Raw genomic sequence first — 19,006 nt, 5'->3', positions numbered from 1 at the left:
CAGGCAAAAGTATTGGAGTAGGTTGCCCTTTCCTTCTCCACCCTGCATCTTAGGGTGGTGGTGAACGCCCATGTGAAATGTGAGCACTTGGGAAGCACCCAGGAGGTGGGGCTGGCCAGTTTTTGTGTCATCATTATTTGTTTAGCCATAATTAGACTTCTGTTTGGAAACAATCAAGTCTTATTTATTAGGCCTTCTTTTAGATTTTTTTAAAGTGCGGTGTGACACTCAAATAATTACTTTTGTATGTAAGCAGAACGCTTTAGAGACTCTCCCAGATTTGATAAGCCCATTAGGAAGTGGTATTGACCTGATTAACTTGCATCTGAAATGCACGATTTCCTCCCCACTCCCACCCCACCCCTCACCTCAGCTGTTTGTGTAAAAGAACAGATGGTTGTGTCAGAGCTGTGGTGGGGTCCTCCCACTCTGTTTTGTGTCTGCCCTCTCCCCTCAACTTTATATTCTAGTTTTCCTTTCAGGGAGGCATGACAATAAGCGGCTATGTTAGTTGGGACTCACATTTCAAGTGACAGAAACCCATTTTCAATTTGCTTGGTTACAGAGGGAATTTCCTAGTTGCATACTGGGTACATCATGAGATCCAAGTGGTGCTAACCTTATGGGGACCTGGGGCACTGCAGTGATTGGGGGCCCCCGTAACATGTCTGGAAGCCCCTCAATGTATCTCCTCGACTCATTGGCTGCCAACTGGCTGCCCATCAGGGGGAGAGCGCTTTCCTTTTGATACAAAAGTAGGTTTCAGTTAGTGTGTAAGTAACTTGTCGGAGATGGCAATGGCACCCCACTCCAGTACTCTTGCCTGGAAAATCCCATGGAAGGAGGAGCCTGGTAGGCTGCAGTCCATGGGGTCGCTAAGAGTCGGACACGACTGAGCAACTTCACTTTCACTTTTCACTTTCATGCACTGGAGAAGGAAATGGCAACCCACTGCAGTGTTCTTGCCTGGAGAATCCCAGGGACGGGGGAGCCTGGTGAGATGCCATCGATGGGGTCGCACAGAGTCAGACATGACTGAAGCGACTTAGCAGCAGCAGCAGCAACTTGTAGTAATGTTAGTAGAGGAGACTGAGCTTGATACGCAGGTGAATAGTCATCACTGGTTAACCGTTTTTTACCCATTAGGTGTTTGTCAGTCAGAAGCATAGACTCTGGGTTCTGTCCTCAGCTTTGGGGTAATCATTTTCATCAGCTGTTCTAACTCTTCACCTTTGACGTCTCATTTTGGATGATAAACTTATGCCTTGAAATAACTTTGGAATCAGCCCTTTGTAAATGTGAGGCTGTGACACTGGTTAGTACTGCTGTTAACAACACTCATTAGAAACATTGTTGGCCACGTTTAAGGATTTGTGGAGGGTTTTTTTTTGCTATTTTTTTAAAAACAGACTTTCATAAGATTTCTTACTGGTCTTGTTTAAATGGAAAGGAAACGTGACTACTGAAATTCTACGGCTGTAGTGAGGAAGGTGAGGAGGGCGTCCTGCAGGTGAGGGCATCACTCTGCGAGGTTGAGTCGCTTGTCCCACATCACCTGCCTTTCGGAAGGACAGGCTTGCTGTCCTCGCGGAGTGAACAGGTTCCTGGGATGTGAGAGTACTCCCGTGTCTAGATTCCCTCTTGTCCTATTTTAGTTGTTAAAACATGATGGCCCAGCACACCCTCTTTTCCAGGTGCCAGTGCCAAGGTAAACAGAACTTCAGATGAAGGACGCCAGGGGGACACCTGTCTGAATGGGCCGACACCACAGTTCCCAGAGCCTCCCTCGCCAGCGGGTCCTGATGCGTCTCCAGGTGTGGCTGGTTTCCATGACAACCTAAGGAAGTCTCAGGGGACTAGTGCTGAGGGCATTGTTAGAAAAGAAGCTTTGCAGTCCCTCAGACTCAGTCTTCCTATGCAAGAAACGCAACTGTGTAAGCATCTTCCTGCCGGGCTCTCCCCGACCCCCTCATTCCCCATCCCACCCCCTGGGCCCCTGTCACTCACCATCCTTGAGAGGCACAGGCCCTGAAGGGCTCGTCCCTCCGCCGTTGCTGTTTTATCACCGTGGTGGGTTGTGCGTTTAACAAATAGCTCCATTTCAGAGGGGAGATAGGCTTTGTCACAGCCTGATGGTGACAACGGCACTGGAGGCCCCAGTTTGAAGGGCCTGTGCGTGCATGTCTTCCATCACCCGGGGTGGTGAGCAAGCAGCAGTGGGGATTTGATCTTGCCAGTTACAGCTTGAAGGCTTTCTTTTATGAGTTACTTTAATCAGCCTTTATTTTGTGCTAATCCCTGGGGATTCAGGGGCGAATAAGTTGCAAACTGTCAGCCTGAGAGCCCTGAAGCCTCCAGGCTTTTCTAACATGCAAGTTTTCACACACAGACTTGTATAATCTTACCTAATGGGGTCATTTCACAGCTGCAGTTGTTACACCTCATCCCTGCTTCAGTACTTCCTTCCCTCCCCTCCAGGTCAGCCACCTTCTCACATAGTGCCTTACAGGCCTCTGAAAACAGCCAGGTTTGGAGGATCATTGTTCTTAAAATGGGCCTGTGTCCTTCACATCATTGCATGCTCTTCTTACCTAGCGCTGTCACCTGGAGATTGCCCCACGTCAGTTGATGCAGCTCCACATCCATTCTTTTAAGGCTGGAGGAGCCCCAAGTGTGGCTGCATGCTGCAGCACTGGTGCTTTCATTTCTATGCACTCCATCCCAGGAGCAGAACTCTTGGTCAGAAGCAGTGGTTGTGTTTATCTCCATCATGGGTGGTCACATTGCAAGGGCGCTGATGCCCTGTGAGAGGACAAAGATGCTGTTTCCTTTTGGTCTTCACCAGTCTGCTGGGTGTGCAGCAATGCCGCCTTGATGTTTCATTTGCAACTTGCACTCCCATGCTTACTAGAGGGTGTTCACAGGAATTATTTCATTATGCTGTTTGGGTCACAGCATACTTTAAACAGCCAGGATGCTGTGTGAAATCCTGGGTCCTGACCTGAGGGCTTTGTGAGCTCTGGCCCCAGGTTCTCCTGCTTTTCCCCTGGCCGCCCCTCCCAGGAATGTGCCCAGCCCTGAGGCCATGCCTCTGGTGGTCTCTGCCATCTGGACCACTTAGTAATGTGAAAAGTAGGTAAGCTCTTTCATATGAAACTTACTTGAAGAGTATGAGTGCACAATCAGTAACAACACTGGTGAATTCCTAGTGAAATCTTGGTGACTGCTCAGGTTTTAGGGATTATTTAAAACAACAGCAGCTTCCCTCCCAGAATTCATATTTGAGGATGGTGCCACCCAGGAAGGGGCTCAGTTATGGCATTCCTCTGCTCTCACCAGCCCCTTGGCCCTGAGCTGGGAGGCCTGGGTCTTGCCTTCCTTTCACTCACTGTTCAGCTCTTTTTTTTACCCAAAGTGAAAGTTTGGGTTTTAGATATTTTAAATTTTGTTAGCTGCCTGAAAGTTGTCAGCGTAGTTCCCCTCTTGTCCCTGAGCATGGCCCTTGGACTGGAGTCGCCTCGGGTATGAAACTGAGGTAATCTGCTGGGACGTTCCTGGGTAAAGAAGGCGAGTTTGGTAGCATGTTCCTGTTTGCCGCTGCTGTCTGTCATTCCATCAGGATTGCTGTTCGTGTTCCTCTGTAATGTAAGGGAGCAGAGTTAGAGCTTGGTGGGAGCCTCAGAACACTCACACGGGCACCAACTTCAAGTTCAGTTCTTTACTTACAAAAAGGCGCAAGTAGCGCGCGTCCTGTTTTTTGGCAGGATGCCCATAGGTGGCAGTGTGCTGCTGGCGGAGGCACCATGGCTGTGCTGGGCCACTGTGTCTGCCACCAGGTGGATCCTGTCTGTGGTCAGTGTCCAAGGCTTACAGTTCTCTCTCCATTTGCAAACAGTTCTTTCAAACTAGACAGCCATGTGTTATTTAAAGCTAAATCATATTGGTAATAAAACGCTAGACAGCCAAGCTGCTCTTCTGATTTATCTTCTGTGTCCTGTTGTGTTGTGAGTTTCTAAATGGCCGTTTCCCCACCTCAGGCTCAACAGAGGCTTCGCTGCCCCTGGAGAAGGAGGAGCAGGTCCGACTGCAGGCTCGAAAACGGCTGGAAGAACAGCTCAAACAGTACAGGGTGAAACGCCAGCAGGAAAGAGTGAGTCTCCCTCTCTCGAACCAGCTAATGGAAAAAACAGCAGTCAGTCAGTCATAATTCTAGGATCTGCTGTTTATTTCTCTTTGCTGGGATGGGCTTGTGTGTGTCTCTGCAAAGATCATCTTTCTCATGTAGCTCCCACCCTTTGAGGAGATTCCACGGGGCTCTGGTTCCCACCCCTCTGGTCCTTCTTCCCTCCAAATAGGCATGTTTTATGTCTAAATCTGCCATTAGAAAAGCAGAGGCAGCAAACATGTGGGTGTAACTGCTCTCTGTACTTGAGCAGCCAGTCCTGGGTTTGACTTGTTTATTGTGTAAGTGATAGAGTTTCTACTGAACTTTGCTGTACAGTGTTAGACTGTGTGGCATGTCACACACATGATAAGCGTGTGCATGTATGTTAGTCACTCAGTCATGTCCAACTCTTCGCGATCACATGGACTCCTCTGTCCATAGGATTCTCAAGGCAAAAATATTGGAGTGGATTGCCATTTCCTTCTCCAAAGTATGTGCATAAGCTTTGCTAAAATCAGTTCTTTTCAGGTATGAAACCCTCATTAGAATACTAATGAAAATAGTATTTTTAATCAGTCAAGTGATTAAAGACTCTAGGAAGTCAAGACTCTAGGAAAGGAGTGTGTGAAGGTTCACTTCAGTCTTAATCCAAGTTTATCGTGAAGTTGAGAAATTTCAAATTAAAGGAATTTGAAACTAAATGAACTAAAAAACACGCTTTAAAAAAATAAAACACTTTCAGTGAATGATTTAGTTGTGACAAGTCCTTATCAGGGTTGGCTCTTTGTTTTCCCAAGAGAGGATCTTGGCTTTTCGAGTGTCACTACTCCAAAGCCAATGTAAACAGACTGGAAGAGCCAGCACCAGGCTCTGAACTGACTGAGGCTCCCACCCGGTCAGGGGCATTCAGGCATCTATCCAGATGGCCTGTCAGAAAACCTTACAGTGACAGTCAGTAGTCAGGAGTTATGTGCACCAGGCAATGTTAATTTCCCCACAGATGAGACTCAGTCAGGTAAAGAACTTGCCAAAGGTCACTAAGCAGTAAAGTGGCGGAACCAAGATACAGACCAGCCAGTGTACATACGCCCCGTCCTGTGCACAGCCTGCCTCTCAGGTTTGCACCGCAAGTCCAAGCTCTGTCTGGGTCATCCAGCATTAGGCAATTAATGTGTCAGGAGTTCAGGGTGAAATTTAACATCAGTTCCCATCTTTAAAAATTATATGTACATGGGACTTCCCTGGTGGTCCAATGGTTAAGAATCCACCTTGCAATGCAGAGGACGTAGGTTTGATCCCTGTTCAGGCAACTAAGATCCCACATGCTTTCAGGCAACTAAGCCTGCAAGCTGCAACTACAGAGCCCGCATGCTCTGGAGCCCACGTATCACAGCTAGAGAGTCTGTGGACTGCAACAAAACCCACAGGATGCGACCAAAGATCTCGTGGCACTAAGAAAGACCCAATGCAGCAAATTAAAAAACAAAACAAGCAAGCAAAAACAGTTAAACTAAGAATGTGCTTAGTGCTTAGTTGATCAGTCATGTCTGACTCTTTGCTACCCCATGTTCGTGGGGATTCCCCAGGCAAGAATACTGGTGTGAGTTGCCATGTCCTCCTCCAGGGGATCTTCCCAACCCAGGGATCAAATCCAGGTCTCCCGCATTGCAGGAGGATTCTTTACCATCTGAGCCACCAGGGAAGCCCAAACTAAAAATAAAAAGATATTTCTTTAGGAATGTAGTTCATACTTATGTCTAAAGGTTAGAGAGGATGAGTGAAAGTCCCCCTGTTTTGTAGTCTGGTAAAAACTTTGAGAGCGTCAAAGTTTTCCTTCATGTAGAGGCGAAGATTGTGCACAGGGGGAGCACCCTCTCTGTGCTGCTCTTTGCTCTTCACGCGACCTTTCTCACACACCTATCCTGCCTCGGCGCAGTAGAGACCCTCCTCACCCTTTGTAACTGTGCGCACATACCAGCATTGCATTAACCAGCCCGAAGTGATCAACATTTTAGGTTGTTTCTAATTTTTTGAAATTGAAAACAATGCTGCAGTGAATGTTTTGTGTCTTGGTATACTTTTGTGGGTAAATCCTTAACTGTTAAATTATTGGGTAAAAGGTTTTATGTATTTGTTAGTTGATAAGGACTGGTTTACATTCCATTTAGCAGTCTGTAAGACTGCTAGATTTCTCATCTTTGGGACCATTAGAAATAATAAAAATTGAATCTTTGTTCTCAGATAGCTGAGAAAAAAAGTACTTCCTAACAATAAGGAGATCAGCCCTGGGATTTCTTTGGAAGGAATGATGCTAAAGCTGAAACTTCAGTACTGTGGCCACCTCATGTGAAGAGTTGACTCATTGGAAAAGACTCTGATGCTGGGAGGGATTGGGGGCAGGAGGAGAAGGGGACGACAGAGGATGAGATGGCTGGATGGCATCACTGACTCGATGGACGTGAGTCTGAGTGAACTGCGGGAGTTGGTGATGGACAGGGAGGCCTGGCGTGCTGCAATTCATGGGGTCGCAAAGAGTCAGACACAACTGAGCAACTGAACTGAACTGAACTGAACAATAAGCACCTTTTTACATATTGAGTGTCTGAGTGTCTTTGTCAGCCTTTGTCTGTTTTTCAGTTTGTCTTTTTGCTGTGTTGGTACTATATATGAGGAAATTATTCCCTTTTAGTATTTTTGCAAATAATTTTTTCTTAATTTTCCATGACTTCTTTTCTGGTATATTTTTTGCTGCACATCAGCTTTTTGTTTTTGTTCATTTTGGCTTTGCTGCTCAGCTGACAGGATCTTAAGGGATTGAACCTGAGCCCCCTTCAGTGGAAGCTCAGTCGTAACCTCTGGACCACCAGGGAAGACCTTGCACGTTGGATTTGAACGTTTACATTCAGAACTTTCAGTCTTCGCTGTTACTTCTTTTAGGGTTTATATCATATTTAAGATCTTCCCATTTGAAGGATATAAATTCACCTCTTTTCTTTTTATTACTAAAAGTAAGAGATAATGTAAAAAATTTTCATAAGTTGTGTTTTTTATTTTATTATGTAGATATAATCCACTTGCTTGGATGGAGGCGAGAGGTAGGAATGAGCCTCTTTGTGGACTGCTGGTCAATTATCTCAAGGCTGCTTATTTTGTAGTCTGTCTTTTCCCTTTCTGGCGTTCTCCCTTAATATCTTTAGACGCCACCAATACTTGGGCCAGTTCTTCGGCTGTGTTCTGTGTCATCAGTCCGTCTGCTGCTTTTCTTGGTCTCTGTGGCTCTAATTATGGCAGCTTTATAGTGTGTGTATCTGTCTGGGAGGCCCGGTCAGTCTGTCGCCCCATATCCCTTACTCTTCCTCACTGCTCCGACTCACTTATCCTTGCTGCTGTGTCATAGCATCGTTCTGAGATGCTCCTCACCCACCTTGTCCCTCACCACTTTGGGACTGCACTGACTTTATAGAATAACATGAACTGAACATTAATTTGTAAAAGAAAGTCATGTTGATTTAGCATCAAGGAATGTCATCTTCTCACATCCTCAGCTTCATTCAAGGCCAGTTGGGAAGTTCTAGCTAACACAATGATATGAGAAAAAGAAATGAGAGATATAAGTATTAAAAAATAGGAGAGGGCTTCCCTGGTGCTCAGTGGTGAAGAATCTGCCTGCCAGTGTGGGAGACATGGGTTCGATCCCTGGTCTAGGAAGATCCCACGTGCCGTGAAGCAACTAAGCCCATGTGCCACAACTATTGAGCTCATGCCCTAGAGCCCAGGAGCTGCAACTCCTGAGCCCACATGCTGCACCTGCTGAAGCCCACGTGCCCTAGAGCCTGTGTTCAGCAGCAAGGGAAGCCATCACAATGAGAAACCCATGTACCGCAACCAGTGAGTAGTCCCTGCTTGCCTCAACTAGAGAAAAGCCTGTGCAGCAACAAAGACCCAGTGCAGCAAAAAATAGAAAGAAAATTATTTTAAAAAGAAAAAGAGAAATGACATTGTTATTTGCAGGTGTTGGTAACACCTTAGAAAAATGTTGGCGAATCAACTGAAAATTGCTATTATTATAAATTTATAAAAATATTATAAAATAACTGGGGTTCAGAAATTGTAAGTTTGAAATACAGATATGAAAAGTAGTTATCCTCATATGACCAGTTATAAAATTAGAGGGAAAAAAGTAATATTTACAGTATCAACAAAATAATTTCTAAGTATCAAATGGCAACAAAAATGGTTTAGAATCTAGATAAAACACTACATAAGTTTCTCTGTGGAGGATCATGCAAATAGATATGAATAAATAGAAGGAAAATGCTCATTATCCCGTAAGTAATTATAAATTTATGGTAATTCTAATTCAACAGGACTAATATTTTAACTTGAAAAATTTAAAGGTTTATCTAAAAGATAAACATGAGAGAATAGGCAGGGAAATTTTGTGAAGGAGGTGTGATGAGGAAGGACTTGCTCTAGTAGGTGTTTTAAAATGTCATCAGGTCACAGTTATGACAGGCCTGTGCTTGGACTTTCCCTGGGATGGACATGGAGGAGTGAGTTAAGAATGGAAGGCCCGTGACGTGGGAGCATGGCGGGAGGGTGCTCTGTTTATGTAATCGGTATGGCCTTTCTGGGTGGCGATTTTTGAATGCTGCTTGTCAATTTTAAACATAATTTTTGTACTTTTTTTTCCTCTTCAGTCCAGTCAACCTGTAACTAAAACGAGACTTTTTAGCACACTTGATCCTGAACTCATGTTGAACCCAGAAACCTTACCAAGGGCCAGTGCCGTGGCTATGACAAAAGAATATTCCTTCCTGCGCACCAGTGTCCCTCGGGGGCCGAAGGTGGGCAGCTTAGGGCTCCTGGCACATCCTAAGGAGAAAAAAAGTTCCAAATCAAGCAAAATTCGGTCTCTGGCTGATTACAGAACTGAAGATTCAGACGTTCGGAATTCTGGTGGAAATGTTCCAGCTCCGGACTCTACCAGGGGCTCCCTGAAGCAGAACCGAGGCAGCGGGACATCAGTGGTGTCTGAGGTCAGCCTGTGCCCCGAGGCCGACGACCGCCTGGAGAATGCATCCCTGACTGGAGACAACGTGTCCGAGGCTGACGGGACGGAGAGTGATAGCTCCTCCTACAGCAGCGTCTCCGCCCGCGGGACACCAGGCATCCCAGCGAACATGGGGGGCACGCGTGAGGTCCCCTACGTGGTCAGTGGCAGGGAGATCGCAGTTGGAGCCCTGGGCCAGTTCCCCTCCATCTCAGATGTCCTGCAGGCTGCAGCAGCCGAGCACCAGGAGCAGAGGCAGGAGGTCAACGGGGAGACACGAAGCCGGACCAATAGCATCTGCAGCAGGTGGGTGACGCTGGAGCCCACGAGACACCACCTTCCCCTCAGAGTTCCACGCTCACTCCTTAACATTTGATTTATACACTGTCTGTTGCTTTGTTAGAAAAGAAACTGTGTCTGATGAGTGCTCACCTGCAACGTTAAGGTATTCTGCTTTCCAGGATTTGTTGCATTGATGTGACGTGGACTCACGTCTCCATAAAGGTGTTCTGGCCCTGTGCTGGCTGTAAAGGCCCTACTGTGGGCGAGAGTTTGAGCTTTAACTGTCTACTTAAATCTTTTTACTTATCTGTTTTTTTAAAAAAAAATAGGGAAAGGGCTTAAACCTAAGGACTTGACCTAATTTTAAAAATTAGAAAAGATGGTTAAGAATTCATCTTCCAAAGCAGGGGATACAGGTTTGATCCCTGGCAGGGAACTAAGGTCACATGTGCCTCAGGCCAACTAAGCCCAAGTGCTACAACTAGAGAAAAGCCTATACCACAGTGAAAAAAAAATTTTTTTAATTAGGGGAGAGTAGCCAGAGGGGTATGAAATCTGGAGAGTATGGACAGCATAAAGGAAGATAACGATCAATTATATGCCCACCACCTGATCCTTTTGTCTTTATCCTCTAGTGTGTCCCTGGAAAGCTCTGTTGCTGAAACTCATGATGAAATGTTACAGGTTCTTAAAGAAAAAATGAGACTCGAAGGACAGCTGGAAGCTTTATCATTAGAAGCTAGTCAGGTAATTGAAATTTGATGGATGTATTAATGTGCCATGTCTTTGGAAAGAATGTGCAGTTTCCTATTCACTACACACCAAGTTTTACACATGTCTTTAAGAAGAAGCTTTATCATCATTAGCAGCCTTTTCCTCTGTAACCATTTATTTTTCCCTGTTCTATTTGTCAGCCTTGGAAAGAGGTATGCTAGTTTCCCACTCTGACTGTGGGGCTTCTCCCTGTATCTCTGTTAGGATCTGCCTTGGATACCTCCTAGCTTTGCTATTAGAGACCCAACAGTCCATAACAGTTCAATCTTTTGGAGAGGATTTCACCTCTTTCTGGCTCAGTGAAATTGTCATCTTTGTCCCTTTAGTAGTTTTTGGTTTTTCTGGTACGAATTTTGCTTTATCTGGTTAGCATATGCCTGAAAAATCATTTTCCACCCCTTAATTCTCAGCATTCCTATCAATAATCAGAGTAAATCAGTTCAGCTGCCTTTGACCCTCTGCACTTGGCAGGAAGATGGCAAGGGCCTGGGGAGGTGTCTGGTCACGGCAGTGGGGTAGGGGGTGGGGGCTGTCCCCTCAGTAACCGGTGCTGTGGGGATGTGGGGAGGGCACCCACACTAGAATGCTTGCTCTGCTGTATAAACTCCAGACTCAAGAGCTGATTACTGAGGTTTCAAGGTTCCTTTTGGTTGTACACTGTTTTCACTTTGTCCTATGGAACATGAGAGATACCTGGAGTAACAGGCAAGTTTGGCCTTGGAGTACAAAATTAAGCAGGGCAAAGGCTAACAGAGTTTTGCCAAGAGAATGCACTGGTCATAGCAAACACCGTCTTGCAACAGCGTAAGAGAAGACTCTACACATGGACATCACCAGATGGTCAATACCAAAATCAGATTGATTATGTCTTTGCAGCCAAGGATGGAGAAACTCTATACAGTCAGCAAAAAGAAGACTAGGAACTGACTGTGGCTCAGATCATGAACTCCTTATTGCAAAATTTAGTCTTAAATTGAAGAAAGTAGGGAAAACCACTAGACCATTCAGGTATGACCTAAATCAAATCCCTCACGATTATACAGTGGAAGTGACAAATAGATTCAAGTGACAAGTAGACAGAGTGCCTGAAGAACTAGGGATGGAGATTTGAGACATTGTACAGGAAGCAGTGATCAAGGCCATCGCCAAGAAAAAGAAATGCAAGAAGGCAAAGTGGTTGTCTGAGGAGGCCTTACACAAAGCTGAGAAAAGAGAAGCTAAAGGCAAAGGAGAAAAGGAAAGATACACCCATTTGAATGCAGAGTTCCAAAGAATAGCAAGGAGAGAAAAGAAAGCCTTCCTAAGTGATCAATGCAAAGAAATAGAAGAAAACAATAGAATGGGAAGGACTAGAGATCTCTTCAAGAAATTTAGAGATACCAAGGGAACATTTCATGCAAAGATGGGCACAATAGAGGACAGAAATAGTATGGACCTAACAGGAGCAGAAGATACTAAGAAGAGGTGGCAAGATTACACAGAACTATACAAAAAAGATCTTTATGACTCAGATAACCATGATGGTATGATCACTCACCTAGAGCCAGACATCCTGAAATGTGACGTCAAGTGGGCCTTTGGAAGCATCACTACAAACAAAGCTAATGGAGGTTATGGAATTCCAGCTGAGCTATTTCAAATCCTAAAAGATGATGGTGTGAAAGTGCTGCACTCGATATGCCAGAGAACTCAGCAGTGGCCACAGGACTGGAAAAGATCAATTTTCATTCCAATCCCAAAGAAAAGCAATGCCAAAGAATGTTCAAATGACCACACAATTGCACTCATCTCAGTTCGGTTCAGTTGTTCAGTCATGTCTGACTCTTTGTGACCCCATAAATTGCAGCATGCCAGGCCTCCCTGTCCATCACTAACTCCTGGCGTTCACTCAGACTCATGTCCATCGAGGCAGTGATGCCATCTAGCCATCTCATCCTCTGTCGTCCCCTTCTCTTCCTGCCCCCAATCCCTCCCAGCATCAGGGTCTTTTCCAGTGAGTCAGCTCTTCGCATAAGGTGGCCAAAGTACTGGAGTTTCAGCTTTAGCATCAGTCCTTCCAAAGAACACCCAGGACTGATCTCCTTTATAATGGACTGGTTGGATCTCCTTGCAGTCCAAGGGACTCTCAAGAGTCTTCTCCAACACCACAGTTCAAAAGCATCAATTCTTCAGCACTCAGCTTTCTTCACAGTCCAACTCTCACATCTATACATGACTACTGGGAAAACCATAGCCTTGACTAGACATACCTTTGCTGGCAAAGTAATGTCTCTGCTTTTGAATATGCTATCTAGGTTGGTCATAACTTTCCTTCCAAGGAGTAAGCATCTTTTAATTTCATGGCACTTATCTCCCACGCTAGCAAAGTAATGCTCAAAATTCTCCAAGCGAGTCTTTGCCAGTACATGAATTGAGATCTTCCATATGTTCAAGCTGGATTTAGAAAAGGCAGAGGAGCCAGAGATCAAATTGCCAACATCTGTTGGATCATAGAAAAAGCAAGAAAGTTCCAGAAAAACATCTGCTTCTGCTTTATTGACTACACCAAAGCCTTTGACTGTGGATCACAACAAACTGTGGAAAATTCTTCAGAAGATGGGAATGAATACCAGACCACCTTACCTGCCTCCTGAGAAATCTGTACTCAGGTTAAGAAGCAGCAGTTAGAATCAGACATGGAACAATTGACTGGTTCCAAATTGGAAAAGGAGTACATCAAGGCTGTATATTGTCACCCTGCTTATTTAACTTATATGCAGAGTACATCGTGCAAAATGCCGGGCTGGATGAAGCACAAGCTGGAATCAAGATTGCCAGGAGAAATATCAATAACCTCAAATATGCAAATGACACCACCCTTATGGCAGAAAGCAAAGAGGAACTAAAGAGCCTCTTGATGAAAGTGAAAGAGGAGAGTGAAAAAGCTGCCTTAAACCTCAACATTCAGAAAACTAAGATCATGGCATCTGGTCCCATAGCTTCACAGCAAATAGATGGGAAAACAATGGTAACAGTGATAGACTTTGTTTTCTTGGACTCCCAAATCACTGCAGATGGTGACTGCAGCCTTGAAATTAAAAGACACTTGCTCCTTGGAAGAAAAGCTATGACCCCACCTAGACAGCATATTAAAAAGCAGAGACATTACTTTACCAACAAAGGTCCCTCTAGTCAAAGCTATGGTTTTTCTAGTAGTCATGTATGGAGGTGAGAGTTAGACTATAAAGAAAGCTGAGTGCCGAAGAATTGATGCTATTGAACTGTTGTGTTGAAGACTCTTGAGAGGCCCTTGGACTGTAAGGAGATCAAATCAATTCATCCTAAAGGAAATCAGTCCTGAGTATTCATTGGAAGGACTGATGCAGAAGCTGAAGCCCCAGTATTTTGGCAACCTGATGTGAATAACTGACTCACTGGAAAAGACCCTGATGCTAGGAAAGATTGAAGGCAGGAGGAGAAGGGGACGACAGAGGACGGATGAGATGGTTGGATGGCATCATTGACTCAATAGACATGAGTTTGAGCAATCTCTGGAGGTTGGTGATGGACAGGGAAGCCTGATGTGCCATAGTCCATCAGATCACAAAGAGTTGGACACAACTGAGTGATTGAACTGAACTGATCCTCCTGGAATTTGATTTGCTCTTCAGCTGTGTCCAAGCCAAGATCTTTGTGGATTGTTACGGGTGCAAAACTTGCTGGCATTTCTGTGAAGACACTGATTATACTTCCTATAAAATTTTATTGCATCTGCTCAGTTAGCTTCTTTTCTTTGGGTATTTGTTCTTCTGTTTATTGTATCTGTTTGTCTTTGCAAGGTTGTTTTTCTTATTGTATGTTGATGTACAGCTGTCTGCTGCTTTTTGCATTTTGAAATTGCTGTACATCCACATCCTAATAGGGTGACTTTAGGGTGTGTGAGAGATGCTGAAGGGCTGGAACTGTGCCCTTTGCTCCCTGTCTCTTCTCTGGTGCTCCAGGCGCCTGGGCCTTCTGCTGGCCCCACCTTTCCTGTCACTTCCTGCTGTGTCCATCAGACAGGGGTCCCTGTGGTCCTGCCACCTAGCACAGATGGTGCCTCAGGCTGCTCTGTGCCCCTGGCTACAGCCCTCAAGGCCTCATGGAATGGTGCCCTTTCCCAGCTGATGTGTTCTGTGGGTTTGGTTTTTCCCAAACTTGTATCTGGCTGCTCTCTTCATCTATTAGAGATCCCTGAGCTCTCAGGTATTCTGTGTGTGTGTGTGTGTGCGTGTGTACACGCTTGTGCGCTTTTTTCTTTTTTGAACAAACATGTTTTCCAACATCCTTGTGGGCGAGAAGGTGATCGCAGAGCCTTCCCCCCATGCTGGCCTGCTCAGGTGCCGCCATGCAGAAAACAAGCACATTCTGTCTTCACCCCACCTACCTGCCTGCAGGGCCTGGTTGGAGAAACCCCTTCTTTGGGGATAGCTGTAATGCTGGAGTTCCTGAATATATTGTACAATGTGGTGCTTTCCTGTAAAGGCCACCTGTTGGACACCTTTCTTTGTCTCACTGGCTGAGTTTTGGCAGCCCTCTTATTAGGCAGGGCGGAAGTGACTTATTTCTCCAAGAGTCAGCATGGCTGTTTGTGGGTCTCTCCAGGCACTTAAAGAAAAGGCCGAGCTGCAGGCGCAGCTGGCCGCTCTGCACACGAGGCTGCAGGCGCAGCTGGAGCACAGCCACAGCAGCCAGCAGAGGCAAGACTCACTTAGTTCAGAGGTGGACACCTTGAAGCAGTCCTGCTGGGACCTCGAGCAGGCAATGACTGACCTGCAGAACATGCTGGAAGCCAAGAATGCCAGCCTGGCATCCTCCAACAGTGACCTGCAGGTGGCAGAGGAGCAGTATCAGAGACTAATGGCCAAAGTGGAGGAGATGCAGAGAAGCATCCTCAGTAAGGACAACACAGGTGAGCGGTCCCGCATCTGCCCCTTCGTTGTATGCAGGTGCCCAGGGGCTGTGCCCCTGGAGGTTTCGTCTCATCTGCTCCAGTTGTTCAGTTGCTCAGTCGTGTCCGACTCTTTGTGACCCCATGGACTGCAGCACGCCAGGCTGCCCTGTCCTTCACCATCTCCCAGAGCTTACTCACACTCATGTCCATTGAGTTGGTGATACCATCCAACTATCTCATCCTCTGTCATCCCCTTCTCCCTGTCTGCTCTGGGGACTGACCTACTGTCCCATCAATGTGCTGAGGGGTTATTGTCCCTTCTAATTTGTACATGAAGTGTCCACTTGCCTAATGGAGGGTTATCTTTGGTTGAACTTGTGGAATTCTGCATGTTTTTGCATGCGCGTCAAAGGGTGGCTTATGTCTTAGAAATGGACTTTGGACGCTTAATGGTTAGATGTAATTGTTTCCACTCGTTCTGCCTCCCTAGTCGTTTGTTGCTTGAGGGGCTAGACCGGCCTGGTTATTCCAGCATTGCAGATGCTGTTTGGAATATTTAAAAGCAACACTGAGACCAGTGACTAGTAAATATTTCTTTTTCCTCCATAAGTTCAGATTTTGGGTCTAGCTGGGTCCCTAGGGGAGCCCCCTTCTGAATGATAGACAAATGAAACAGTGGAGCCTGGGAGCCTTAGTGGTAAGTGAAGGACTTGTGGGGTCCTTCCCTCGTGCTCTCTGCTCATCCTGGGGACACACACTCCATTCCCAGAGTCCATGAGCCACACATGTCCAGGCACCAAGAACCTGGTCTGTGGGCTCAGCATCTCCCTGTGCACTGCGGGCAGGAGAAGGGTTGGGGGTTGGGGATGGGGAGAAGGGCACTCAGAGCCCAGGGGAGTGTCAGCCCAGATCCTGGTCCTCCAGAAGCCTGGATAGATGACACCCTCATCCTTGAAGTCTGGGATCCTGAGAGATGGGGAGTGGTTCGGCGGGGTGGCTGTGAGGGACCAGGTCTGCCCATGTGGAGTCTTGGTCGTAAGACTTGTGAGACTAGGTTTCAGATCTTATGACAGAAAAGAAAGAGTGACAAGCTGCTATCACAAGAGCTTATCCTGATACTGGGGACGGGGGGAAGTGGTGGGGAGCACCAGCTGAGAAATATAACAGCTGACTGTTTTTAGTCTCCGGGCGTTTTATGATACCCAGTCCCTTAAGAAAATTATTAATATAATGTTCAAAAAGTTCTGTAGTGCTCGGGTTGCAAGGTCTGACCTGACCAGAGCAGGTCAACAGTGACCTACACCCAGTACAGCGCCGGCTGGGTGGGGGATTCGGGGTGTAGGGGATGCTCCGGTTGCCTTCCTAAAGCCCTACCATGCTGAACTTTGAGGCACATCTGTTCTCAAGGATTTCAAGAGCAGAGGTTGGATCTCCCAAGATTAGGGGTCATGAATCCTGTTATTTTTTTTTTTGTTTCATTTTAAATTTTTAGAATTTAAAATTGTACGTGTTTTCTTAAGTGTTTGGTGAAATTTATTTTTTAAATATTTGACTGGTTTTGTTTGGACTATGACTTGGGTTTGTGCTGTGATTTCTTGTCTGCTCCCCCTGCCATCATCCGTGTTAAGAGTTGACCATATCAGCAAACCAGTGGAGTTTCTTGTGGATACCGTTCCTGAGTTTGTTGATGACTCACAGACTTCATCAGGCCAAAGTCTTAAGCCAGAAAGTTCCCAGACACACAGTCGCTCTCCCTGTTTGCAGATTCCCTAGTTATGAATTCACCGACTCACTGAATTTAATCTACTCAGAGCTCTTTCCGGTTGTTTACAGACAGGTGCAGAGCAGAGAACCGTGGGGGTTGCCTGATGTACAAGGCTCAGTTTTCCCAGTTCACTTCTTGTTCCCCAAGTGCCCTTTTATGGTCGATTTAGTGCCATTTTTTTGTTTATTTTTGTGCTTTTGGGGATGGTTTTGCTATTTACAGTAAACCCCAACACTGTCTGGTGTTGCTAAGTGCAGGATGGTTTTGATGCACTTTTCAGAGAAAATCCTTACGCTAGACAAGCTTCATCCAGGCAGAGGTTGGGTGCTGTCGGCTGTCAGTTCAGTGTTAATGAATCCACAGAAAGTGAAGTCAGATGTCTTTCAACAGAAGCACATGTAAAACAAGGTTTTGTGTTAATTAGTCGATGAGAAGTGACCAGACCCCAACTTAAATGGCCCTGCTCCAGGGTTAAGTGCCCTCGCTTGCACTTCAGACGTCGCTGCTGAAGAGAAGGAGAACCAGCGGGTCCCCGCTCTCTGCGGAGGCCGGGCTTCCCAGGCCATGCAGCGGCCTGACCACTGTGCTTGCCTGTTTCAGTGCACGACCTGCGACAGCAGATGACAGCCTTGCAGAGCCAGCTACAGCAGGTGCAGCTGGAACGCGCCACACTCACCAGCAAGCTGAAGGCATCCCAGGCTGAGATCGCGTCCCTGCAGAGTGTCCGGCAGTGGTACCAGCAGCAACTTGCCCTGGCCCAGGAGGCCCGGGTCAGGCTGCAGGGCGAGATGGCCCACATCCAGGTACGGCCCCCACCATGGCCACAGGGCCACACTGCATGACTCGCGTGGAACACTTGCTTTTCCTCCACATTGAAAAGACTTCTGAGTTTATATTTCACAGAGACGTTTTGTTAAAATCTGCTGACCACCCGCCTAGCTCACACCCCATGACGTGTAGTCACTGCCTTCTGTGATCTTCTGACACAGCTTCTGCTAGAGCATTTTAAATTCTAAAGTCGCCCTCTCTGGGACATCTTGTGTTCCTGGCTCTGACTAATCCATTCCATCCCCTCTCTGAGGGGCGCCTGGTGTCTGAACCCAGCTATCAAATGCATGCCTGCTGGGGTCCTGAACCTCTTACACCCCGGCTCTCTCACCTTTCACCACCTCCTGTCTCGTGTTTCTGACACGCAGAGAGCACGGTACACGCTGCTTCCCAGCGGAACCTCCTTCCTCCAGCTGCTTGATCACCTGATCCTTCCAGAAAACACTCATTTCCCAGACCCCGGAGGAAACACTTCCCACTCTGTCTTTCCATGTTGTTAGGGTGCAAGCGTGTTGGCACCTGATTCTACGTCAGTGGGAGCAGGTGTGGGTCCAGGTCTGCAGGGTGCTCTGGAGGCACTCGGGAGTCGTAGGCAAATTGCTATAATACACTTTGCCCCAAATCTCAGGGTTTGGACTAATTGGACCGATTGTGAAGGTGCCTTGGTCAGCCTGTCTTCTCTTTGAATTTTGTTGTGGGTTTTATCACCTCCCTTTTTTTTTTTTGGTCCAGATTAAATATTGTAATTTAACTTGTTAAAATGTTCAAAACATTGAAACTTTATTTCTCAAGTGGAGAATATGAAGTACTTACTTCACCAAAAACTCCTTTTTAAAAAAATCTGTAATCTACAGATATACAAAAATTTTATGTGTTTTTTTGGCAGTACCATTTCTGGTAATTTTTATTTTCATTCATAAGTTTTCTAACAAAAATTAATTCTTAATCAGAAAAAGTTATCACAATATATTGCTAAATTAAAACAATTATAAAACAGTAGCACAGAATGTGATTCAACATATGCTGTTTAAAAAGAGGACCGTATAGATAAGCATTTGTTTACATAAAGTGTAGGTGGAAATAAATCATTGCAAGTCAATGCAATTTTGAAGCTATTGTGGATTTTTTGATGCATAAAAACATTTAAAGAAGCCAGATTTATGTGTCCTGACATAAGTCAGAAATGGCATTTGGAAGACAGAAATGGAAGATTCCAAGGGAATGGCA

General features: G+C 45.9%; 1 protein-coding gene across 4 annotated transcripts in view; it reads left to right on the top strand.

Annotated features, from left to right (window-relative positions):
• The window catches only part of GOLGA3 (golgin A3), a 46,893-nt gene that overhangs the window by 7,665 nt on the left and 20,222 nt on the right, over positions 1 to 19,006 (top strand). For 3 of the 4 annotated variants that reach the window (XM_070386370.1, XM_070386368.1, XM_070386369.1), the window contains exons 3-8: positions 1,695 to 1,934; positions 4,038 to 4,150; positions 8,866 to 9,524; positions 10,136 to 10,247; positions 14,898 to 15,204; positions 17,552 to 17,754. In XM_070386370.1, coding sequence (XP_070242471.1) covers positions 1,695 to 1,934; positions 4,038 to 4,150; positions 8,866 to 9,524; positions 10,136 to 10,247; positions 14,898 to 15,204; positions 17,552 to 17,754 — 1,634 coding nt within the window. The remainder of the gene's footprint in view (positions 1 to 1,694; positions 1,935 to 4,037; positions 4,151 to 8,865; positions 9,525 to 10,135; positions 10,248 to 14,897; positions 15,205 to 17,551; positions 17,755 to 19,006) is intronic. The other variant, XM_070386371.1, reaches the window with a different exon arrangement.

This window comes from Bos mutus, chromosome 17 (assembly GCF_027580195.1).
Source record: "Bos mutus isolate GX-2022 chromosome 17, NWIPB_WYAK_1.1, whole genome shotgun sequence".
In the NCBI taxonomy this organism is placed as follows: domain Eukaryota; kingdom Metazoa; phylum Chordata; class Mammalia; order Artiodactyla; family Bovidae; genus Bos; species Bos mutus.
The sequence above is the reverse complement of the archived record's forward strand: the minus strand, read 5'-3'. Positions and strand labels throughout refer to the sequence as shown.